Source organism: Aotus nancymaae, unplaced genomic scaffold (genome assembly GCF_030222135.1).
Source record: "Aotus nancymaae isolate 86718 unplaced genomic scaffold, 86718_ANA_hifiasm-v0.15.2.pri h1tg000089l, whole genome shotgun sequence".
In the NCBI taxonomy this organism is placed as follows: domain Eukaryota; kingdom Metazoa; phylum Chordata; class Mammalia; order Primates; family Aotidae; genus Aotus; species Aotus nancymaae.
Window position 1 is genome coordinate 18,998,964 of NW_026988504.1, and position 25,807 is coordinate 19,024,770.

At 39.7% G+C, this 25,807-nt stretch overlaps 1 protein-coding gene across 13 annotated transcripts in view; it reads right to left on the reverse strand.

Annotated features, from left to right (window-relative positions):
• Positions 1-25,807, reverse strand: part of TANC2 (tetratricopeptide repeat, ankyrin repeat and coiled-coil containing 2) — a 446,013-nt gene that overhangs the window by 16,295 nt on the left and 403,911 nt on the right. For all 13 annotated transcript variants that reach the window (XM_064369387.1, XM_064369386.1, XM_064369385.1 and 10 more), the window contains 6 exons: positions 22,683-22,805; positions 21,890-22,126; positions 15,495-15,680; positions 12,547-12,640; positions 6,214-6,347; positions 5,177-5,300 (listed from right to left, as the gene is read on the reverse strand). In XM_064369387.1, the coding sequence (XP_064225457.1) occupies positions 5,177-5,300; positions 6,214-6,347; positions 12,547-12,640; positions 15,495-15,680; positions 21,890-22,126; positions 22,683-22,805 (898 nt within the window). The remainder of the gene's footprint in view (positions 1-5,176; positions 5,301-6,213; positions 6,348-12,546; positions 12,641-15,494; positions 15,681-21,889; positions 22,127-22,682; positions 22,806-25,807) is intronic.

Here is a 25,807-nt window from a genome sequence, read left to right on the forward strand (position 1 = left end):
GCCAAATGGATGTGCTCACTGCCTCTCGAGGCTCCCATAAATCCTCCTGCATCCTCACTCTCGGTCACGTTGCTCCCTATGTGGAAGAGCTCTTCTTCTCCCAAGACTTGCCTCACTTCTTCCCGTTCTCTAGGAACTATCTCCATCCTCCTGCCTCTAAGAAGCTTCTCATGGTTCACTGCTACCTCATCTTAAATATGCTTAACATAAGTCAACTTATTCTATTATTTATCTATTCTTATGTATCCTATTTGCAGGTAGTAAATTCTCAATGAGCATTTTCTTCTTTTTTTTTTCTTTTTTTTTTTTCCTTGAGATGCAATCTTGCTCTGTTGCCCAGGCTGGAGTGCAGTGGCACAGTCTCGGCTCACTGCAACCTCCACCTCCCGGGTTCGGACAGTCCTCCTGCCTCAGCCTCCAAAGTAGCATGCACCACTAGCTCTGGCTAATTTTTGTATTTTTAGTAGAGACGGGGTTTCACCATGTTTGCCAGGCTAGTCTTGAACTCCTGACCTCAAGTGATCTGCCTGCCTCGGCCTCACTACACTGGAGCTCAGTGAATGTTTTCTGAACTGAGCAGAAGCTTTCCATTGATAATGGTGTTAACTCCTTGAGACAGTCTCCTCAAATAGGAGCCCAGGACATGTTTGTCACTGATCACAGTGCCAGGCCATTTCTCCCTCCCCAGGTGGGGGAAATAAACACGTGAGAGGACACTGAGCTCAGGCCACGAAAGAAATCTAGAATTTAATAAAGTTAAATTCATAGAATCACAGAATAAAATGGTGGTTACCAGAAACTAGGAGATGAGGGGGGATTGGGGAGATGTTGGTCAAAGACACAAAATTCACTTAGAAGAAATAAATAAGTTCAAGAGATCTACTGTATTAGTTACTAACTAGTACACTAAATCTACTCTATAGTTCTTAACTATAGTCAGAGTGATAGTTATTAATAATATATACTTGAAAATTGCTATGAAAGTACATTTTAAGCATTTTCACCAGAAGAAAAATGGGTAAGTGTGTGAGGTAATGCATACGTAAAGTAGCTTGGCTTAGCCATTCCACAGTGTATGCAGTGTATGCAGCTTGAGTATGCCTCATTTGAAAATCTAAAATCAGAAACACTCTGCAATCTGAAACTTTTTGAGCACCAACATGACACTCAAAGGAAATACACATTGCAGCATTTTGGATTTCATATTTTTGGATTAGTAATGTTCAACCAGTAAGTATAATGCAAATAGTCAAAATGCAAAAAATAAAATCCCAAATCTGAAACGCTTCTGAAACAGAATATACAACCAAGTATTTCAGATAAGGGATATACAACCTGTATACACCATAAATATCGTTCACCATAAATATCGTTCTTTGTCTATGTTTAGACATGTTTAGCTACACAGATACCACACTGTGTTACAAGTGTTTACAGTAACTCAGTGCAGTAATAGGCTACACAGGTTTGTAGCCTACGAGCAACAGGCTGTATTATGCAGCCTAGGTGTGTAGTAGGCTATACCATCTAGGTTTGTGTAAGTGCATTCTATGATGTTTACAAATGACAAAATTACCTAAGGACACATTTCTTAGAATGCATTTCTCTGAACATATCCCTAAGATTAAGCAACACATAACTGCATATACAATTTTTTACTTGTCAATTAAATATTTGGCTGCGTGGAGTGACTCTCTATAATCCCAGCACTTTGGGAGGCTGAGGTGGGGAGGATTGCTTGAGGCCAGAAATCTGAGATCAGCCTGAGCAACATGGTAAGACTCTGTCTCTACAAAAAACTAAAAAATTAGCCAGTTGTGGTGGTGTGAGCCTGTAGTCTTAGCTACTAGGAAGGCTGAGATGGGAGGATCGCTTGAGCCCAGGAGTTCCAGGCTTTGGTGAGCTATGATCAGGCCACTGCACTCCAGCCTGGGTGATGGAGTGAGACCTTGCGTCTAAAAAAAGACAAAAACAAAAAACAAATACAATAAACAAGAAATTCAGAGTTTAAACTCCTCAGCCTTATTCAGTAACTCCACCTCCCTTTTTAAATTCTCCGCCCACTCTTTCATATTGTGCATGTTTCCCTTCAGCGTTTCTATTTTCACTTGAAAGAATCAAGCATACCTGACATGCTGCTTTGTAATCAGTCTATAATCCAATATACGTTTGGTTAAGGCCCAGACTGTAAGGCCTTCGATGACAAGGAGCCTATCATTTATTTGCTAGTTTTGAAGAGTACCTAACTCTTTTCACACAGTAGGCATGTTGTATTTAACTACATCAGAGATCAACTTACTGCACCAGGACACTTAGCTGCCCCCTCAGTTGGACAGGATTCAGATGTCAGCTCAAGCTTAGGACCTGCCACAGCAGGCTCAGGGTTTACTCAGCAGTCATCTAGCCTATCACCTTTGCATTCCTGGAGGTCAGTAGAGTTTGTGGATTCCCACAGCAGGATGAAAAGCTGGAAGGGACCATACCTTAATCCTGATGAGAGCCATTTAGGTAATGGTACAGTTTGCAATTAAAACATTGACTCTAATGTGGAATAAATTTAAATATGGGAGAGAATCCAAGGAGTTTTTTTCAGATGCAACATCTATAAATTCCCTGGACAAAGTCTCCAATGGTGGAAAAAGTAGGATAAGAAAGTTCTGGATGTATATTAAAGAAACTGATTTTTCCAAAGATAAGAAAAGAAATTAAAAGGAGTTACATATGAAACAAATCCATAATATGTTAAATACTTCCAAAATCCAATTTGCAATCTTCCTCTTTTCTCTCTCATGCAGTTAATGAAATCACAATTCTCCCAAACATCTATCTTACAACTCTGGAGTTATCTTTAACTCTTCTATCCTTACTTCCTACATCTACTCAGACTTCATATCCAAAACACCTCTTGCACATAGCCCTTCTGTTCTATTGTGAAAGCTACTGTCCTTGGGTTAGGACCTCTTTATGCCTCATCTGTTTCATTACAATGGCCTCCTAACTGATCTCCTGGCTCCTTTATCAAATCTACTGCTCACATACTGCCAGAGTGATTGTTTTTAAAGCATAACTCTGGCATCAATTCCTTATTTAAAAAATTTTAAAGCCTCCCCAGATTCTTTTAGAATTAAGTCCAGATTCTTTTAACATGGTCCTTTTCCATTTCTTTCCAAATACCTTTGCAATTTTACTTTCTGTAGTCCTCTTACACGTTACTAGACAGCTCGCATATTTCTCCAAACCTGTTACTCCTCTTTGGCCTTTCATCTATGTTACGTCCTCTCCCTAAATCTAGGACATTTTTCCTATTCGAATTTCAAAGCCTGTCCTAGTCTAACTCAAAGTATCCCTTTATCAGAGCACTCAGGATTCTCTGCTTTTTAAGGTATTTATCTTTGATAAATAGACCCTTCATTTTATCTCTTCCTTGCCACATTATAGACCCTTTGAGGGCACAGATTATAGTGCATTAATTAAAAAAAAAAACAGAACTACTCATAGTTCCTAGTATAGGAAGTATTTATGCTAATGACATAGCCTAAATAAATCTTTGTTGAATTCGTTAGTGAAAGCCTCTCATTTAAGTGTGGAAAAAAATGAAACAGTCCAAAGAAGAAAATCTCTCCACTGGTGAATGAAAGAAATACCTGGAATCTGTGGCTACGGAGCCTCTACTGGCACGTGACAGGTACTTTGCAGCTATCTAAAGGTTATCAGTGGCTCAAGAGGTCCTGCCTCTTTCAGTGGACTTCGTTCGTTCTGGAGTATTTACTCCTGACACAACTTATCTTGAGAATCTAGGCAATCCTTCCTCTTTCCTGCCTTCCCCAGTAGAAATGAAGATAGATATCATGAAGGCAAATTTCTTTGGTAGCTTATATGGGGGAACCAAGAGCCACTTCACAACCTGTAAGAGCAACTCTCTGATTCTGACCCAGCCTTGAGTCTGAGTCTGAGTCTGAGGAAACAAATCTTACTTGAGGGATACAGCTAAAGATCCAATAAGTCTCTGACTGAGCTGTAGTTTGAAATCTTAGAAGAAACCTAATTTCTTCCTAATTAAACTACCCTCAGATGCTCTGGCCTAGGCATCATTGTTCAGGAGGTTGGTTTCCTTGAAGGAAAGTACATGTGCTTGTGGATATAATTACAGATGTTTGGGTCTAGTTTACTAATAGTGGAGGCTAACTGGAATGACTGCCTCTGCCTCTTGCTTCATGCAAATGCTCAAGCTCCACTAGATGGCACTGCAGAGTCACCAGTGATGAGCTTTTTCTACTACAGAGGTCCATCATCAGCAGCCACCGTTAGGCACAGGTCACAGCAAGCAACGGGAGCCTGATGTGCTTTACGATGGTGGTGTGACCACTGTCTCCTTTAACTTATTTCCCATTCACCAGGAATTTGTGGATGTTGGTAAGTGTCAAAGGGAATTTATTATAACAGGGTAATAATCTTGATTCCCCAAATAGGATCCCACAGTCAGCAGGGGTCTTCACTGCAATTTGCCTCCTTTGAATTCAAGAAAAATATTAGTTGTGCATGCTTACAAAAGAATTGATAAAGTCAAAACACAATCCCTGGAAGATGAACATTTATTGAGTATATATTTTTTTAAAAATCAAAGGGCTGGGTGCGGTGGCTCACGCCTGTAATCCCAGCACTTTGGGAGGCTGAGGCGGGCGGATCACGAGGTCAAGAGATCAAGACCATCCTTGCCATGATGAAACCCCGTCTCTACTAAAAATACAAAAATTAGCCAGGTGTGGTGGCACACGCCTGTAGTCCCAGCTACTCGGGAGGCTGAGGCAGAAGAATCGCTTGAACCCAGGAGGCGGAGGTTGCAGTGAGCCGAGATTGTGCCACTGCACTCCAGCCTGTCGACAGAGCAAGACTCTGTCTCCAAAAAAAAAAAAAAAAAATCAAAGTTTGGAGACTACTGATCTGAATGAGAATTTGCAATATGTTAATTTCATTTAAATTCCTCAAGTCATAAAGGAATAGTGTCAGAGTTAGAAGCGTTCCACTGAATACAAGATGGGAGGAGATAGCCTTTCATTTTCCAACCAACTGGATTAATATCTGTTCTTATTATCTCCTGGGAACCATTGCTGGAAATCATGAGTTCACCAGGTAATTACAGGCACTAGCCAGCCAGCTTTAGCATCCCAAGACTAACCTTGTGCAAGTAGGAAGTCCACAGTTCCTAGATGGCCTTCGGAGGCAGCCATCATCAGGGGAGTGCGGCCCTGCTTGTCTGCCATGTTGACATCAGCTCCATGGGTGAGTAAAAGATCAACGATCTGCAAGTGCAGAGAAACAGGAACCAATTAGCCCAAAGAAGAGCTGCTGAGAAGACATGTGCACACTATCTCTTACTCTGTACGAATTCCTACTGCTGTATATGTCACCTCTATATGTATCTTTCTACTACAAGAACCCCGTATAAGTACCTGTATAGTCCTAGTACCATGTGATTTAATATCTAACTCTCTTAGGGACAGCCAAATGAGAAGGATTCAACTCTGAATGTCTTGACTCAGCCACTAAGTAAAAAAGAACTTAACAAAGGTCAAGATGTAGATTAAACAATTCCATGGTGGAAATTCCAACATAAATCCCTCCTTTATTGCCCTCTAGTGGTTGCAAATCTGCCTGCAGTTAATACTTCCGACTGAACAGAACATAATAAAGTGTCTCTGGTAACTCTTTAGGGCTGTTTGGCTTCTACGGCCTTTTTTCTATTCAAATACTTCTGAATATTATTATCAGTGTGCTTTCTTTTCCATCCCAAGTGTATAAATTAACATTTATCCAGAATCCAAACATCTAAAAGGACTGTATCACTAGAATTTGCATTCACTGCATTTTCTTTTAGTAAGTCTCAGATACTTGCAAGTAAGTGACTAGCAGAAGTCTGCTGAGAAATGAACCTTCCAAGGAGTCTTTGGATACTGTGAAATGTGAGAAGGAGATCACTCTATACCTGGACAAAAGTAGTTAGTCCTTCTATACAATCTATATTAAGTGATGGTTTTGAATGTTAACTGTTGCATGCTCAGTTAACCAGAATATTCATAACAAAGGTCCAAGTCTCAAACCTGATCACTGCTGAGTAACCCACACTTTACTTGTGATCATTCTGTTCTCTGCACCAGAAGTCCTGACCTAGAACTCAGTCCTGCCTGAGGGACTGGAACTGGCCACCCTGCTTACCTGCCAGTGGCCCTGGCGCACTGTGCTGAATAGCGGCACTGCCCCTCGGCGGTTTGGCTGGGCCACTGCCGCCCCTTGTTCCAAGAGCAGACGGCACACCTCCAGTTTGCCCCTTCCCGCTGCAGCTGTTAGGGCTAAGGGCAGAGAACAAAGACTGAGGAGAGGTGCTTCTTGTCCTCTCTAGTGCTCAATGTTAAATGTGACATATCCCTGTGTTTCATTAATGTATTGCTACTTTACTTCTAAGAATAACGATTTTCGCCACCTTTTCCATAAACAAAAGTTCTAAAGAAAAATAATGAATAAAGACACATTTAAATTGCCTCACAATATTTGGGGATGATTATAATAAATCTATTGAAAAATCACCTTTAATCAAACTCACTTGGTTTCATTTTCCCTAACCAGACTGTCTGCTCTGCTTTGGTGTACCTTTCATTTGGTACCTCTTCCTAGCTGTAAACTTTCTGTGTGGGTGGAATCTAAAGACAAGAGTCTTTGCAGAGATAAAGAATTTTTGTTTTTTTAAGAATTAGCTGGGAACTACCTCCAGCCAAGCTCTACTCTTGGGCTCTTAAGCCTAGAGAATCAATGTTAGGAATTGCAGCCCAACGTCTTGGGCCAGTTTTCATTCTTTTTCTTCATGAGTTGATATAGAAGAAGTTTCTGGCACATGTGCAACACTTTTTTTAAATATAAGGTTTAGAATTATTCAAGGTAGCAGTCTTAAAGATGGGAGAAGAGGTATGACAAAGACTATTTTCTTCTGAATATAAAATAATGAAGTCACAGGTAAAAATAGCTATAGTGAGTTTAAGAGACACATCAGGAAAAACACAGGCACATTCTTATTCTTGTGGACAATATGATCTCTGATACAAAGGAGATTTTACGAACGCCTGTTGTGTCCTCAGAGTATCATTTCAACAGCAGAAAGAGGAATTTGGAGAAACGAAGTCTGTCTTTTAACAAATAAGTATTTGTTTCATTTAACTGTGGGATCTCAGGTGTATAGGGCTATAGTTTTAAAAAAATAATGAGGGTAAGGAGGATGGAAAACACTGTTAGAACGTGTAAGAGTTATACTTCATTTTAAATAAAGAGTATAAAGATTTTTTTTTTCCAAATTAACTTAAAAAATTGATGTAGTGGTCAGCAGGTCCTTCTTTTATTATAGCCTCCTACTCCAATAATAAATCAGAAAATGGTAATAGTTAGCAGGCACAGATACTGCAGTTTGCAAACATTAAAATCTATTCAGAGAAGCAAATAAAATTTACATCAAATGGACATTTGCATTCTTTTCCACTTAAGTGCAGATTATGGCATTTTATCTTTGGATATGGCCAAATTTATCCATTACTGAGTCATATGCAAAATCAAAACTACCTGTAATTTCTACAAAGGTAAACCTTCAAGTAATATTTTCCTTCCTTCCACAAGGATGAGAAGGGCTTATGCAGTAAAATGTGATAATTTTAGAAGATATCTGCACTCTTAAACCAGTTCTATATATGGTTTGTCTTATGTGTATTCTCAATTTTATTTTGGAACTCTTGACATTGGCATTTCTGTCCAGTTTCTTACAGGAGGGCAGTGGCTTGGTCCCTTCTGAGGTGAGGGTCCTTTCCAAGCCCTGAGTGGATGAGCTCAGGTGTTAATGGCTATAATTATTTACTGACAAATAAGTTTTATCTCTTGTTTTTTAAGTGTAAGTGATGTTCCCTGTTTCTCAAGTTCATATTTCTAATAGGTAAGAAAACAAATTGTTAGTTTTGTATATGGGTCAGAACATAAGAGTAGTTTAAATAATTTGACTGGATAGACACTTATTAGGAACCATAAGAATTATCTTGGTGCATAAAACAAACCATTTGGAAAATTTCTAACCCACGTTCTGACCCCATTTAAAGCAGCTACTAGGTGGCTAAGGTTGCAGCAAACATCTCTATGTGAGGTGGCCAAATACATTATTTTTCACAAAAGAACTTACAGCAGCCTAGAGAAAATATAGACAGTATTTCAGAATCCAGCCTCTCACTAATAATGCTAGTTCACAAAACACATCTGAATATTCACAACCACTGCCCATCTGGAAAGCCACACTGTCCACTCCGACAATTCCACTGCTCTGGCTGTCCCATTTCTCCCTACTGGATAACATTTATATGAGACGGAATGTTCCACTTGGCCTTTTTCTTTGTTGTGTTATCTCCGTTGTTTAGGTTATGATGTCATTTGGCAGCAACCTTCAGTTGATAGCTGGACATGGTTATTAGCACAGCTGGCCAGTTTCATCTCAGAACAACACAACTGTGTAGAACGGACTCTGGGCTTTTCAGAATCCAGGAGCAAAGAGTTGTATAGCTGGATTTTATGTGGGATTTATCGAAAACTGTTAAAACTTTCTAAAAGAAAGGAGATTAAGGTAAAGCCAATTCTATAAAACACCAAACTGCAGAGCAGTTAGGAGCCAACTTTCTTCCTAAAAGAGCGGTAACAGAATTTGTTCCCTAGCTTGTCAGCATCTGATGAGATAATCTGACAGAAATGGTCTCTTTTGAAAGGGAAACATCTAAAGAGTTGGAAGAGGCAGACAGGATGTAGCTCAGTGTTGGGGAAACAGCCAGAGTCTGCTTGGATGGGATGCTGACACTAAAAAGAATGCAGAGACCCAAATGACTCTTTCATCTACTTTCAACCTTGGAAGAGCCCAGCACAGACAGGTCATGTTAGATCAAGGGGTAGGGGGAGGAGGGGAAGTGGCTGGGGAGAAATAAACTGATCACTGATATCCAAAATAACACTAATAAAACATTTATTGAGCTATTTGTCAGGCACTGTCTCTGCTCTCAAGGAACTCATGGTTGAGTAAGGAAACGGACAAATAAATACCTTAATATACAGTGTGACAAACACAATGGAGATACATCCTTGGTATGAGGGAAGGCACAGAGGGAGAAGTGTCTAAGATGGCCTCCAGTAGAGATGACAATGTGAACTAGATGCTGAAAGATGAACAGGAGATTTATAGGCATGGAAGGTGGGGGATGGACATGACAGGCAAAGGGAGAGCATGAATAAAGGCACTGAGGGGGAAAACAACATGTTTAGTTATTGGAATTACTGGAGAAGACAGTATATGAGGCTGGATCATTACTGGTCTTTTTATGCTACATTAAAGGACTACAAGCAGTAAATGAAGGTCAGTGACACAAACAGACTATGGCTTAAAAAGATCACTGGCTGAAGTCTGAGAGATGTATCACAAAAGGGTGAGGCTAGAGGCAGAAGCTCAATTCGGAGGTAGTTGCAATAATCTAGGCAAGAGATGATGAGGGCAGGAATTAAGAATCTAATAAGTTTGTTTTGTAAACTCTGATTTCTTTTTAGGGCCATGTATTTCCAGGGTTGGCCTCCAGAGTCGCTAGAAGCTCTCAGTGCTGGTCCTGGTCTGTGCCCACAACACAAGGGAGAGGTTGGTGTGGTGAACAATCTTGTCACCTTGTTTGCATTTCTTCTGTGTTGTTCTATAAGAAGTCTGTGAAAATAGTATGGGATGGGAGGAGGTCAGCAGATGGTGGAAGCTGGATGTAAGAAGATGACATCTGGAAGGATAAAGAGGCTGCAAAAGGAGGATGAAAGCAACCAGGATGCTTTAGTGATCTGCCTTTAGAAAATCTGATATGTAAAAATCACATCCCAATTAACATTTCATTGTATACTAGGATGTATTTCACTGATTCTAAGGTTCACTTTCTCCCTCTACATTTTAACATCTCTGAAACTGGGATGCATCTTACAAATGATGTGGTAATAAGGAATTGTGTCAGTTTAGTTGGCAGAAGTTGTTTTTGTGGTGGCACATAAAATAATGGATGTATAGTTTCTTAAAGTTAACAGTGTCTTAGATTTGATAGAGTAAGTGATACATATTCTAGGAAACATCATCACCATTGTATTTTCCTTAGGTTAAAAATTGTCACTTAGGTCCTGGTTGCAGATATGAGCCTCCACCAACTAGCTTTGGGTCACAGACCACTTTTATATGCAAAAATATGTCTAAGATTTTGTCATGGGAGGAAGCATCACAATTCAACAGGTCATTATTAAATTTAAATGATCATGTGCTGAAGTTAGAAAGGCACATATATGTTTAATAAACATCACTGTAGATAGGTAAGTGAATCAAAGTCCATTCTATACTAGTGATGATGAGTTGTAGGGTCACTGTCACACAGTAAAGACAACATTATTTTCCAGAATTTTTTCTGAAATAATTTTTCATAGATACAGAAATTGTATTACAGCTGGGCGTGGTGGCTCATGCCTGTAATCCTGGCACTTTCGGACGCCGAGGTGGGCAGATCACCTAAGGTCTGGGGTTTTAGACCAGCCTGGCCAACATGGTGAAACCCTGTCTCTACTAAAAATACAAAAAAAAAAAAAAATTAGCTGGGCATGGTGGTGCACACCTGTAATTCCAGAAGGCTGAGGCAGGAGAATCACCTGAACCCAGGAGGCGGAGGTTGCAGTGAACCGAGATTGTGCCACTGCACTCTAGCCTGGGCGACAGAGTGAGACTCCTCTGCCTTTAAAAAAAAAAAAAAAAAAAGATATTACAAATAAATTTCATCTTAACTAACTCACGTTTAAGCTTTTTATGTTTATAATAATTTTAATGATATTGCATATAAACATAAGTCAAACACAACACATTTCTGATTATAAGCAAATTGACATAAAACTTTGATTTTTAAAAAATCGAGATATGGAATATATGTACAAAATTCACTATAAAAATTTATTGTATACTCTAAGGTATGAAATATTTTAAGAATCCTGATGTCATAAAATTTTATTCTAGTAAGAAATTCATGTCAATAAAAATAAGTCCTCATTTAATTCATGCCCTTCTTGAATGTTGTTAAGCATTTCTTTCAAGTACAGCATTAGAATGTGTTTGATATTCATCACTATTAGTCTTGTAATTAATTTCTATTCATTATCACCACGGGGACATGACTCTTTTTGCTGCTGTCAGTGGTTACACAGCCATGCCCTTGGCAATAAGGGGTCTGCTGGAGATGTGGCAACAGCGCTGGGGAGGGCTGTGCTGACAGAAGCTCACCAGCGTGTCCCTCCTGCAGCTCTAGGTCCCACACATATGGGTACTCCAGAGTGGCTGATGTCCCGTTCAGTTCTTTCCCCTCAGCCTGTTCTCTGGCTTCCCTCAGGGAGGGGCTCCAGAGACAGCAGCTGTTTCCAGCTGGACACTTTCCTTTAATCTGTCATGGACTCTTAAGCTGCAGCTGCCAGGCATCTGCTCCCTTTGGATCTTACAAAAGGAGGGATTATTTGAAAAGCAAATTCCTGAGTTTCGGACCATTCCACATGATGTTAAAGAAGTCAGGAAACCGGTGTAAGATTTTGTCACGAGAAGAAATGCCACAGTAAGTCTTTATAAATTTTAAACGGGTTCAAGAATCTCTTATTTTTAATAACACTCTTATCCTAACCCAAACGCATACCCTTCTTGTTTAGTGAAATATTCTCCCTAAATTGGCCATCTCAATATTGGTCTACTTCTCCTGGAAAATATGACACATATCTGTGGTTACTCTACAGTTTTCATTGCCCTGGTTTCATAAAAACACATAGAAGGTTACTAATGTTTCTCCAGATGCTGCAGTTTAGACTTGGAGGGAAGACAACAATCATTTCCTGCAAAGACCACAAGAAAGAGGCTTCTGTGTGCGTCCTAAGTACCAAACTGCTTTGCTACAGACCAACAGGAACTGCATGAGGCTGGGCCTTCACTGTGCATCCAAATAGCAACTTTACTCATAATGTATTAGATTAATCGTGTCAGATACCACTCTGCCACAGTAACATTTGGTTAAATCAGAGGTGTGGGTAAAAATTTAACATCCTGGTTAACAAATGCAAGGGGAAAAAGTTATTTTGATGGGAGAAATACTTATTCCTAACTACTACAAGGATCACATAAAAAGAAAGGCTACAATTATTTTCTGCTCTGGTTTGGCACATTGTAAGGTAACTTTCAATATTTAAAAAAATTTGGAAACGAAAGGGAAAAAGTTTTGTTTGAAAGAAGACTCCAGTGCAAAGAGTACAGAGAATCCACAGGGAAAGAGGGTAGAAAGAGGAAAGCTGCTTGACTGTTTGTTTAGTTTGGCTGAATCAGTCTCCAATACAAAAGCCTGAGACAGAAGACTGCCAAATGTATGCTAGGGAAAAAAATAAGGGTTGGAGATACAGGAGTCCACACAAACACAACACATTCTTGAGAGCAACGTCCATGAGAGGTACCTGTCTCTCCCCAGAGACTGTCAAAGCTGTTGATCTGTGCTCGCTCTACTTCCTCTTCATCTTTTTCTGGAAGATCAAGTAGGTAGGAGACAATCTGAAACAAGAAGTTGCGTCAGCTCAAACTTCAGGTGGAAAACTACGCTACTGACACTAGCCTGTGAGGTTTGGATGATCCAAGTATCACTACATCTCTTGCACACAAAAGGAATCAGAACTGACTGTCCTAGTAAAGAAACCCAGAGCTTCCATGATGAGCATTTGTCCTATCAGGTACAGTTTTCATGTCTCTAGAATAGAATTCACTTATCTAGCATGAGATTTTTTTTGAAAATTACATATTCTTCATATTTAAGTTAAAGAAGCAATCTTCATCCTCCCTATAAACAGGCCATAGAAAATAAGAGGAAACTGAGGGCCCGTTTTTCTTTCTTTCTTTTTTTTTTGAGACAGAGTCTCCTTTGGTCACCCAGGCTGGAGTGCAGTAGTGTGATCGTGGCTCACTGCAGTCTTGATCTCCCAGGCTCAAGCAATCTTTGCTATTCAGCCTCTGGATTAGCTGGGACTATAGGCATGCACCATCACACCTGGCTAATTAAAAAAAAATTTTTTGGGGGGTAGAGATGGGGTCTTGCTATGCTGCCCAGGCTAGTTTTGAATTCCTGGCCTCAAGTGATTCTCCTGCCTCAGTCTCCCAACATGCTGGGATTACAGGTGTGAGCCACTGCACCTGGCCCTGTATTTCCTCAGAGTAAAGGGTTTAACTTCCTTTTTCCTCTAAGATGTATAAGGACTATTCTGGAACTAGTAAAGGGAGAATGATCTCTAAACATAACGAAAAGTGACAGTTCTGTTTCCGGGAATTTGACTGCACAGGGTTAAAAAACGTCCCATAGGTGATACAAATTTTAATATTACTTAACCCTTGGTGACATGTCAGCTCAGTTGATATGGTAGCTCTTTTACTGATTATCCCATTGCTTGCACTGGCCCATGAAAGCTGACTGTTAAATTCTCAGAAATGCTGAAAGCCAGTTGTTTATTAGAAACCAAGTAACAGTTGAATAAATTAACATAAAAACAAAGGTTAAAGAATACTCAAATTTCCCAACTTCCTATTACTTGACTATATCTTAGTATTATCTATGCTGTTGGGGTTATTTATATTGATTGTGAATGTCTGCATGGTGGGAATATGATATAACGATGTGCCACTGTGCATCTCCTCCTGCCTTTGTTTCAGTGACTTCACACTGGTAGATTGAAATTGGCTATGATGGGAGTATTTACACCCTTGAAACTGGCAAACATTATAAATCAGGGCTCCATTTAGTACTAAAGCTGAAAGTGGCTTCAGTTTAATAAATATAGTTTGTATGAGGTTGAGAAGTAGTTTAACAGATCACGTATCAGATTTAATGGTAATACAGTTATTGAGAAAAGAGCAAAGTGGGATGCAGCTCCATTTGTCAAATTGTGGTTATAAGTTGCAACCGTAGGTTAGCTACAAATTTGGCAAAAATCAACAAAAGCATTCATTTAAGAGTACTGTATATTTCATTATTATTTGTAAGTTGTGTGCAATATACTCTTTTTTTTGTTTTTTGAAACAGAGTTTTGGTCTTGTCGCCCAGGCAGGAGTGCACTGGTGCAATCTTGGCTCGCTGCAACCTCCGCCTCCCGGGTTCAGGCAATTCTCCCTCTCAGCCTGCCGAGTAACTGGGATTACAGGTGTCTACCACCATGCCCGGCTAATTTTTGTATTTTTAATAGAGACAGGGTTTCACCTTGTTGGCCAGGCTGGTCTTGCCTGATTTCAGGTGATCTGCCCGCCTTGGCCTCTCAAAGTGCTGGGATTATAGGCATGAGCCACTGCACTCGGCCTCTTTTTTAAAAAAATAATTTCAACTTTTATTATAGACTCAAGGGCAGTGAATGTACAGGTTTGTTACATGGGTGTACTGCATGATGCTGAGATCTAGGACATGAATGTTTCTATCAACCAGGTAGTGAGCATGATACTCAACAGTTTTTCACCCCTTTCTCCTTCTTCTCCCCTCCAAGTAGTCCCCAGTGTCTACTGTTGCTTCTTTATGTCTGTGAGTACTCATTGTTTAGCTCTCACTTATAAGTGAGAACATGTGGTATTTAGTTTCCTGTTCCTGTATTAATTCACTTAGGATAGTGGCCTCCAGCTGCCTCCATGTTGCTGCAAAGGACATGATTTTGTTCTTTTTATGGCTGTGCAGTATTCCATGGAAACACATTCTTTCTATCAGTAAAATTTAAAATAAACATATGTACACATACACAAACACATACCCCTGCTCTACCCCACACCCTTCTTCAGGGTTGGTTGTTACACATTTCCTAGCACACTACTAATTCCATACATTTGCCACTATTATTGTTACTATCATTAATAAACTATATCATTTTTAGCAGTTTATCAAGCATCCCTTATAACGGTCTTGTGTAAAGGAGTTTATTAACTTCATTTTGCTAATGGGAAACTAAGCTTATAAGAGATTAGGTAAATTGTTCAAGGTCTAGAGTTAATGAGTAGCGAGGCTGGGATTCAAATCTGGTCCTCCTGAGATTCTAAGTGTTATGCTCTTCCTATGCCACATTATCTAACCATGTGACTACACCTCAGTTAATTCATCACCTTGAGCCTCGGTGCCACTGTCTGTTAAACAGGGAGGAAAACATGGAGAAGAATTAGATCATTTCCATGGTCCTTTCCAACTCGTACATTTCTATGCCTATAATTTGAGGGACTTTGGAATTTGAGTCAAGTGTTCATGGAGTTTAATCTCATTACTCAGAGCATCGATCATGAATTTACATTAATTTGGCTAGTGATTCTGTCTTCACGCAGTCTTTTCTCCTGGTTTCCTAGGTCCTTCAAAACATAGCTTGGAGAAACAGCCCTATTGCCTACTTCTTACCTCAGTGTAACCCATGCTGGCTGCAGCAATGAGGGCCTGTTGGATGGCATGGCTCTTCTTAAACACTCCTTGCTGCTGGCCGGCCATTGTCCAGTCACACTGAATCAAAAACTTGACAACCTCCAGATGACCTCGGAGTGCAGCATGAACCAAAGCACATTGCCCGTTCTTATCCAAATGATCCACCTAGGAGGAGAGGACAGGAAATCTGTGTGAACACAGACTTGTGGCTGAATTCGCAATCTAGATACATCCACCCATTGCACAAATGTAGACTACTAAGAATCATCATTTCCACTATTGGAACCACTCTCTGAGCAAATTCAGGAGACTGCTCAACCTAGATCATTACTGAGCTACAACTATGCTAAATGTCCCTCTGGGAAGAACAACTTCTTTTTTTTTTTTTGAGACAGATTTCGCTCTTGTTACCCAGGCTGGAGTGCAACGGCGCAATCTCGGCTCACTGCAACCTCCGCCTCCTGGGTTCAGGCAATTCTCCTGCCTCAGCCTCCTGAGTAGCTGGGATTACAGGCACGCACTACCATGCCCAGCTAATTTTTTGTATTTTCAGTAGAGACAGGGTTTCACCATGTTGACCAGGATGGTCTCGATCTCTTGACCTCGTGATCCACCCGCCTCGGCCTCCCAAAGTGCTGGGATTACAGGCGTGAGCCACCGTGCCCGGCCGGGAAGAACTTCTTTTCCTCAAAAAAGATCAAACTTTTGTTTCGCATTCAAAGAAAAACAAAAACCAGAACTCTCAGCTTGAACTTTGTCTTCCTGAGGTAAATCCTTTGTCTCCTCAAATAGTTCTTTTTAGACCAAGATTTGAGAAACTTGTAGCTCTGCTGGCATAAAAAAAAATTATCTTTGAAATCACCAAAGGGAAGAAAAACATTATGAAGCTACAATTTTTGTTCTTCCAAAGAAGCAAAACATCTCATATCATGAATTGTCTGACCACCAAGCTTTGGCAAAGTCTGCTTCTCTCTTCCAGCAGGAAGGAAGAATCTTAAAGATCTTCCTTAAAGAGGCACTTTTGGCTTATTGCTAGACTAAGCACCAACAGCAGTCTTTATAATTTCAGTGTTCGTTACAAGTTTAGGCTGAAAGAAGACTCTGATCAAGATCGATTTACCAGAAGGGCCTTCATTTCAATAGATGAGTAGCCTTTCATGAGATGAGTAGCCTTTTCTGGTAGGCAGGTAGTACTTGTCCTGTGGTAGTTAGATCAGTTGAAAATGTAAGTTCTGTTTCTGGCTTTCCCACTGACTTCAGTTCCACCCAGCCATCTACATAGTGAATATTTACTGAATACAGACTATGTGCAAAGTACCATTTAGGTGAATAAGACAGTAATATACAGGTTCTGCTCTCAAGGACTCTCCAACAAGGTAGGGAGCTGTGACCAATGTGACAAGAGCCTGCCCAACAAAGGAGTATACAATACATTTAAAGAAAAGTAAAAGTGAAATAATATTTCAGAGGAAGGGAAAATTAATTCCTGGCTAGAATCAGAAACAGCTTCAGATAGAAAGGTGTATCTTGACTGGCTGAGATGGAAAATGATTTGTGTATTCTAGTTTTTGTAAGGGTAGGACACATGAAAGGGAAGTTTAAACTCTAAGGTTGAAAAGGTCTTTTGGGACAGAGCGTGGATATTTTTGAATTCCAGGCTAAGTGGTCTGAATTTTAACCAGTAGGTAGTGGAGTCATTGAGTGTTTTCATGTTCAGAACTGTATTTTCAAAATCTAAGGGAATGGATAAAAGAAACCATGGCTCCTTGGAGAAATGGTTGATTCCGGGACTGGGATAACAGATGAGATTAGAACATCTTGTGGTGTCAGAAAGTCAGAAAGTGCTCAAAAAATAATAGAGGGAAGTTGAAAGGACACAGGAATCAATTTGAAGGAGTTCCCAATGGTCAAAACATCTGGGGCAACGTGAACAATGAAATGAATAATAATGGTAATGGATTTCAGACTATAGAATAAATATCCACGACTTCATAGTAATATAAATAAATACTTGAATAAATACATGGGGGAGAAGGGATCACTTTTCCTTACAGTAAAATGTCAATTAGTAAATGTTGAGGGAATGATGGAAGTAGAAAATCACTGTTAGGCAAACATCAAAGCAATAATTATTGCAGTGGCTGGGCGTGGTGGCTCATGCCTGTAATCCCAGCACTTTGGGAGGCTGAGGTATGTATCCAGATCACCTGAGGTCAGGAGTTTGAGACCAACCTGGCCAACATGGTGAAACCCATTTCTACTAAAAAATACAAAAATCAGCTGGATGTGGTGGTGGGTGCCTGTAATTCCAACTACTCCGGAGGATGAGGCAGAAGAACCGCTTGAACCTGGGAGGCGGAGGTTGCAGTGAGCTGAGATCGCGACATTGCACACCAGCCTGGGCAACAAGAGTGAAACTCCTCTCAATAAAAGATAATAATTACTGCAGCAAGAATCACTGATGGATCCTAATATTAGTGGACAAAAGTCTGATGAATACTAGGATATCTATCTTCCTAGTCTCAGAGCATATCCCTAAAAGATATTTTTTAATTACAAAAGGAAAAACAGTAACTTCAGAGTTGAGAAACCTGGAAGACACTACCTTAGCCAAGTGATTGAGGTTGACACCACCTGTAATAAGACATGTCAATAGCAGGTACCTCAAGTGCTGCATTTTCATAAGGGTACAGCATTGCTTATGTGGTATTCTTGCCAAAAATATATACACTCAATCTCATGAGAAAATCATAAACAAACTAAAATTGAAAAACATTCTACAGAAAAACTGGTTGGTATTCTTTAAAACTGTCAAGCTCATAAAAGATGAAGAAAGACTGAGAAACCCTCACAGATTGGAGGAGACTAAGGAGACATAACACTGCATGTAATGTGGGATCCCAGCTTGGATTCTGTAATGCAAAAAGGATATCAGTGGGACAGTTGGACAAATTTCAGTAAGGTCTGTAGATTAGTTAATAGTATTATCACCAAATTAATTTCCTGGTTTTGATAATTAGACTACGATTACTTAGGCTGTTAACATTAGGAGAAACTGAGTGAAAGATATACGGAAACTCTATGCATTTTTGTGTTTTTTTTTTTGCCTACAAGAGAACTATTTTATTTGCTCTCATTTAGTTGACATGTAATAATTGTACATATTTATGGGGTACAGTGTGATATTTTGATACATGTATGCAATGTGTAATCAAATTAGAGTAATTAGCATGCTTATCATCTCAAACATGTATAATTTCTGTGTTGGGTCTCTGCACTATTTTTGCAGTATCTTTGGAAGTCTAAAATTATTTCAAAATAAAAGGTTTACAAAAGCTAAAGTCATGGTATGTAACAGATGAGATGAGAATGTGAAAAAGGGGTTTGTTACACAGGAAGACTCCAAGAATAATTCAGGAGGATGGTGGCAGTTGGGGTAGAGATAAATGAATAGCTTCTCAAGCTATTTTGAGGATAAGATTGAAAAGGGTTGGCTACTAAATGAATTTGGAATGGGAAAATGAGAGAAAAATGTCAATGATTCCCTAGTTCTGAGAAAAAAGGAGGTTACATTAGCAGATTTTGAAAAGCCAGAAAGAGGAGAGTAAAGATGAGTGATTTTAGAAAGCTGGATCTGAAGAACTAGTCAGGGATCTGGGCATGTCTGCCAAGGAAGCATTTACAAATGTGAAACTAGAGCTCAAAAACATTTTCAGGAATTAGCAATTTGGGGGTAAAGAGTCACCAAAATGTAGTCAGGAGAACTAGAACCAAATCGGGTTTGATGCCAAAGCCTATGACTTTAATGCTGAAGCCACGGCAGAGTATGAGGATGGAAAAAAGACCAGGAACAAAATCTTAGTGAACAGTTATATTAGAAAAAGAGAGGAGCAGCCAGAGAAGTGGGGAATGATATTAACAGTTTACTATTGGCCAGGCGCAGTGGCTCACACCTGTAATTCCAGCACTTTGGGAGGCTGAGGCGGGCAGATCACCTGAGGTCAGGAGTTCAAGACCAGCCTGACCAACATGGTGAAGCCCCATCTCTACTAAAAATACAAAAATTAGCTGGGTGTGATGGTTGGCATGTGTAATCCCACCTACTTGGGAGGCTGAGGCAGGAGAATTGTTTGAACCCGGAATGTGGAGGCTGCAGTGAACTGAGAATGTGCCACTGCACTCCAGTCTGGGTGACAAGAGCCAGGCTGTCTCAAAAAGAAGAAAATTTTTTTTTTTTACTGTTGCCAATACTATGAAGGGGCTCAGAGAGGTGAGGAATGAGACAAAGCTGCTTTATTTGGTGACTGGCAGTCATTAGTGACTTACAAAAGAGTAGCTTGATAGAATATAGGGAGGTTGGGCTATTTTCTTTTTTACGGATACTATTTATTAGGCACTGTATAAGATTAAAAGAGACTTCACCTCTTTTAAAAAGGCTTTATCTCTTTTAATCCTTACACTGACTCATCTAATACCCTTTTTACAGACGAAAAGTGAGATTGAGAGAGGTTAAGTGACTTGTTCAAGCCCTCATATGAATTAAGTATGGACACAGGATTTGACCTGGTTGTGTTTGATCCTAAAGCTTACCATTTTAATGACCTGCCTTCTTTCTCATTCATAGAAGCCAGAATGCAAGTGGTTAAGGAGTAATAAGGAGGTGAATGTAGCCATTATAGAGGACTCTTAGGACAGGTTTGGTAGATGTGAAAGGGAGGAGATGGGATGCTGCTTCTGGTTAGCAAGGGAGAAGAAAATTTCTTTTTTAGGTTAGGTAGGTTTCTACATTCATAAGTTTGTAGAAACAGAAAAAAGGTAGTGTGAATTTAGAAAAAGAATGAAATAACATGTGAGAGAATGAGCAACACAGTGGGTTAAGAGTGTAGAGGTGGAGACAATTGCTTTGGAAAGGAAGGTAAGTACTTCTTTCTCTAAGGCAAAGCAGAGGTGAGTGGAGGTAAGAACTGATAGAGTTTTGAGATACAGGCATCTCAAGATGAGCTTGGTCACAGTGATGAAGAGCACAAGAGGCATGATAGGATCTTGAAAGAAGTGCATATGATTTACATATCTGCTCTGGGGAAAACAATGAAAGATGAAGAAAAGGATGGCTTGGCAGTTTAAGGGCTGAGCAGCAGGGAAGACCCAGCTGAGATCCGAATATGAAGTGACAGCAACAGTAAGAAGGGCCAGGTACCGTGGTTCACACTTGTAATCCTAGCACTTTGGGAGGCCACAGTGGGAGGATCTCTTGAGCCAAGGAGTTTTAGCAAACCTCGGCGCAATAGAGCAAGATCCTGTCTCTACAAAATAGGAAAAAAATTCAGCTGAGTGTGGTGGCGTGTACCTATACTCCTGGCTACTAGGGAGGCTGAAGACTGCAGTGAGCTATGATCATGCCACTGCACTCTGGCCCAGGCAAGAGAGCAAGACTTTGTCTCTAAAACGAAAATAGTAATGAGGCCTGGTTATTATTGTTTCTAGAGAGGTCCATTCAAATGAATGGGATGTTACAGGTTGACAATCACTGTGCTACAGTAAACTTCTAAGGCTCCAGGATGTCACTGAGAGGTCTACGTCTCAGTTCCCAAAGGAGTAGGAGGCGGCCCACTTTATTCCCTGGTAACAGCACTGGACACCTCAGAATGAAGTCATACGTATGACTTACATTTCACTGTGAAACCACTAACATCCTCAGTTTGTTTTCAGGACTGAAACAAATACTACGAGGCCAAAACTTTTTTCCCACAGGCCTACATTTGTGAGACCAGCATTTTTCTTTTCACTAATATTGTGAAATTGAGTTCTTTTTATACATAAAGCAAATATATTTTGGAAATGTTTTCAGAGAACTGAACAGCACTAACAGAAGCACTCTGAGGTGCCCTTGGTCAGTCTGAGTATAAACAGGGAGAATCATCTCCTCCCCATATCTCTAGAGTGGTGGTCTGCAAGGACAGGATGAGGATGTCTGGTCCTGTTCTCATCTCCATGGCTAAGTTTTCTTCTCTACACAGTCTGCAGGTGTCATTTAGTCCAGATCTGCCATTGCAGTCTCCTTACTGCCTCACTTCTCTTTCCTCTCTTTGTTAAAAAGAGGCTTCTTCTGAGCTCAGAAGAACATTTCTGGGTTGTTAGGTAGGAACTTCTTGTGGATACTGATAAATGCAGTTTCCCAAGTACCTCTTAAAGGTTTTAGAACTGTGTGCTCCTGCAGGATGCATGGCAGTGGCCCTGCACATATGCAGAGCCAGCACTCTCTCTATCTGCTCTCCATCAAGGTTGGATATACTCTCCCCAGACTCATGAGGTAACATGGAGAAAGGAAAGATGATGCACTGCAAAGAAAGAAAAAGGGAAGAAAAGCAGAGTACCTTGGCCCGTTTCTTGCACAGCAGCACCACAATGCTCAGGTACCCTGCTGCTGCAGCATATCCCAGCGGAGTCAGGCCACTTTCAGAAGAGGCATCGACGTTGGCCCCGAACTCCAGTAGCAGGGCTACCATTTCTGTGTAACCAAGATGGGACTGAACACATAGAATTGGAGCATTATTTAAAACCTCTGTCCGGTAATTAATATTGGCACCTCCCAAAATCAGCAGTCGGCTGACCTAGAAATAAATAAATAGAACTAATAATTAGACAAACAGGAGTCACATCCTTTCAGTCACCTTTTATTAAACCATCTAAGATTCTACAACAGTGTCTAGTAGCATTTAGTAATTGCTTTATTTTATAATCTCATTTGTTCCTTTTTCTTTTCCTTTGGTAGATAATGTAAAATATCTCCTTTACATACACAGTATAGTAGCTAGAGCAATTGCCTCCCATACTGCAGTGCTGAACATAGTCTCTACGAAGTGAGCTCTTGGTCAGAAAAGCTCCTACCAAGACCAAGGCTACCTGAGATCAGTTTACTCTCTGGAACCAGCAGGAGCTGATCCCATATGTCAGAGTCAGCTTATAGAAGGTAAGAGGACAATGGAGCTAGTCTCTAATTTATAGAATAAAATTTAACAATTTAAAATATATTATCAATAAAAGGCTAATAATGAGAGAGAGTCTAAGGCAAATCCAAAATCAACTACATAGCTACTTACTGTCCTTCTAGTTTTATTTTTTCACAGTTAATTCTTCATCATATTTATAATTTCTTTACACATGTACCTTTATATTTGGAGTATAGAGATTTCGTAAAGATGCCAGTGCCATGGAAAGACCTTCTGTGCTATAGGAGATCCAGAGACCTTGGAGGATGGAGGATGATACACCAACTTTTTTACTCAAACCCTGAATAAGAAATACAGACAATTAAATTATTAGCCCAGCAAAAAAAAAAAAAAAAAGTAGCATCAGTGGTAAATTAGTGGCCTCTTTGTTTTTGGTACTAATGAATGAGAGTAGAGTCTCACCCTAACAACGTTCATGCCAAGCAAAGTCTAGGTTGGGGGACAAAGATCAGTCCTGCAGGAACAAGCTGACTTAAATGGTCTCTATCTCTGCAATCCTTAGCAACGCATCTACTTAACACTTCTCTTTTCTGTTATATCTGGATAGAATTTATTTTTCCATATCTTTTTTATTAGCCTTCTTCAATAAATCTCTTAAATTCAAGTTACTAAATTGCACACTGTGACAGAAATAATGCAATGTGATCACTGATTTCCATTTCATTTTCTTCCTGAACATTTGGAAAAACTCTATTTCCCAGCCTCCTTTACAGTTAGGGAGGCCATGTGACTGAATTCTGGTGAATAAAATTAGGGCCTAAGTACTATGTCATGTCCAGGCTTGGCTCCAAAACTTCCTGTGTATTTCTCCACACCTTCTATTGTTCCTTTTGATTGCAGGCCAGATGTAGAAGATCCAGTGGAGAATTCTGAGGCCCAAGGTGATTTGATTTTATTTATTAATTGTTTTTATAGAGACAGGGTTTCTCCATGTTGGTCAGGCTGGTCTTGAACTTCCAACCTCAGGTGATCCACCTGCCTCTGTCTCCCAAAGTGCTGGGATTATAGGAGTGAGCCACCATGCCCGGCCGGCCCAAGGTGATTTTTAAAACTACTACATGGAAGGAGCCTGCCCAGAGATCTGCACTGTTCTGCGATGTAAGGAGAAAGAAGTATTTGTTAAGTCATTGAGATTTTGCAGGTTGTCACAGCAGCTAGTGTTCTTCACCTTAACTAAGATACCCCAAAATGATTACATATGTTTATCTTCAGGAAAAAACAGCAATACAGGCTTGACTGCCATCCACAACAAATTTTCTCCTAGTATCACTGGCACAGGTCCCACGACATGTACTAAAGTTTATCCATATCACATGGGCTTCTCCAGAAGGAAGTTAGAATAATTTGTTCTTCAGATCTTCTAATTGTTGGACACTCTCTGACAATCATCTTACTCTTCTGCTAATATCTGGATCAAATCAGTTAAAGAAGGAAATCCTGAGGGCAGGAAGATATTAACAATGAAATCTGGGTTGTAATAAGAGATATAGGGAGGTATTTCTTTTAAAAACTTAAGCTACTTCTGCCTTCTTTGTCCTTGAAATGCAGAATGTTCTTGCCTAGAATACCTACATGTATCCAAAATCAGCAAGGTGTGTTTATCTGGCAGACTAGGGAAGGGGCATCTACAAAGGAGGAATATGTAAGTTACTTATGGGTTATAAATTCATCTAACAAGACCTCTAGTCATGGTGGTCAATGCCTTCCCATAGAAGGTTCAGGGTCTCTAAAGTGGGTTAGGAAAAAACTTCCTGTAGAGGGAATTCTCACACTAGAAGAAAGGCTGAAAGGTGAATAATGCTGTGGGAAGGCTAGACACATGAACATTTTTAAAAGGCTTTTCTGACCCAGGCACTTTTTTTTTCTTCCTGTAGGGATATTTTGATGCAACCAAAAATTAAGTCATTAAACTTTCCTATTAAAAATTTTATTTTCATCCAGGTGCAGTGGTACATGTCTGTAATCCCAGCACTTTGGGAGGTGGTGGTGGGATGATTGCTTGGGCCCAGGAGCTCAAGACCAGGGAAGTGTAGGGAGACTACATCTCTACAAAAAATTAAAATATTAGTCAGGTGTGCTGGTGCATGCCTGTGGTCCTAGCTACTTGGGAGGCTGATGTGGGAGGATTGCCTTTGCGTGAGAGGTTGAGGCTGTGGTGAGCAGTGACTGTGATACTGCATTCCAGCCTGGGCCACACAGTGAGGCCTTGTCTCAAAGAAAAAAAACAAAAAACGAAAAATAACAACCAAAAAACAGAAGAAAAAAAGACTTTTACATTTAAGTTTTAAAATTATAAAAATAATACAAATGTTATAAAAATCAAATAAAGTAATATGGTATTAAAAATAAAAGTAGCTTCAATCACCCATCTCAATCCTAAGAGGTGGCTCCTATTAATATATTAGTGTTTATTACTTAAGACTATATATATATATATGGAAAACACAAGTGCATATAAACTATGTAAAATTTATTAAACGTTTTTTATTAAGGAAAATTTCAAACCTACTTACAAAAGTAGAGGGGAATAGTATAATAAAGCTCTCATGTACCCATCACCTCACTTCAGTAATTTTCGACTCATGACCAACCTTGTATTATTTACACTCCTGCACATACCTCCCTTCCCTTGATGGTGTTATTTTGAAAAATCCTGGGTATTTTATCAGTTAATATTTAATTATTTTAGTAACAGCCTCTAAACAGATATGAACTCTTTAAAACATATCTAAAACTAAGAAGGATTCTATAATATGAAATATCCCAAGAGTGTTCAAATTGCCGTGATTTGCTCAAAAAAGGAACTAAATTTTTTTCCGTTTGAATTGGGATTCACATAAGGTACATATACTGTTACTGGCTTTAAAACACTTTCTTATTAGGTAGTTCCAGGCTTTTTTCTCCCTCACTATTATAACTTTTAATAATCATCCATGTATATGTATCTTTATACACCTATGCATATATATATATATATATGTATATAGAATATGCCTCATTAAGTTGATATATTTATATTTTGTAACATTTTGACATGGCTTTATCAAAGTGGCTGATAAAATCTCAACATAAAATCCACAGCCTGATAAAATGAGGAAGGATGGTGTTAATTATTTCTATGCATCCTCTCGTTCCATTCTATCCTAATTATAAATGATGGACAAGAGCATGAGCCAAAAAGCTGGGCCAAATCCTAGCAGAATAGACCTCTGGGTGCCCAGAAACACAATCCCATGCTGGGAGGCTGAAACGGAAACCAGTTTAACTGTCACACCACAAGAT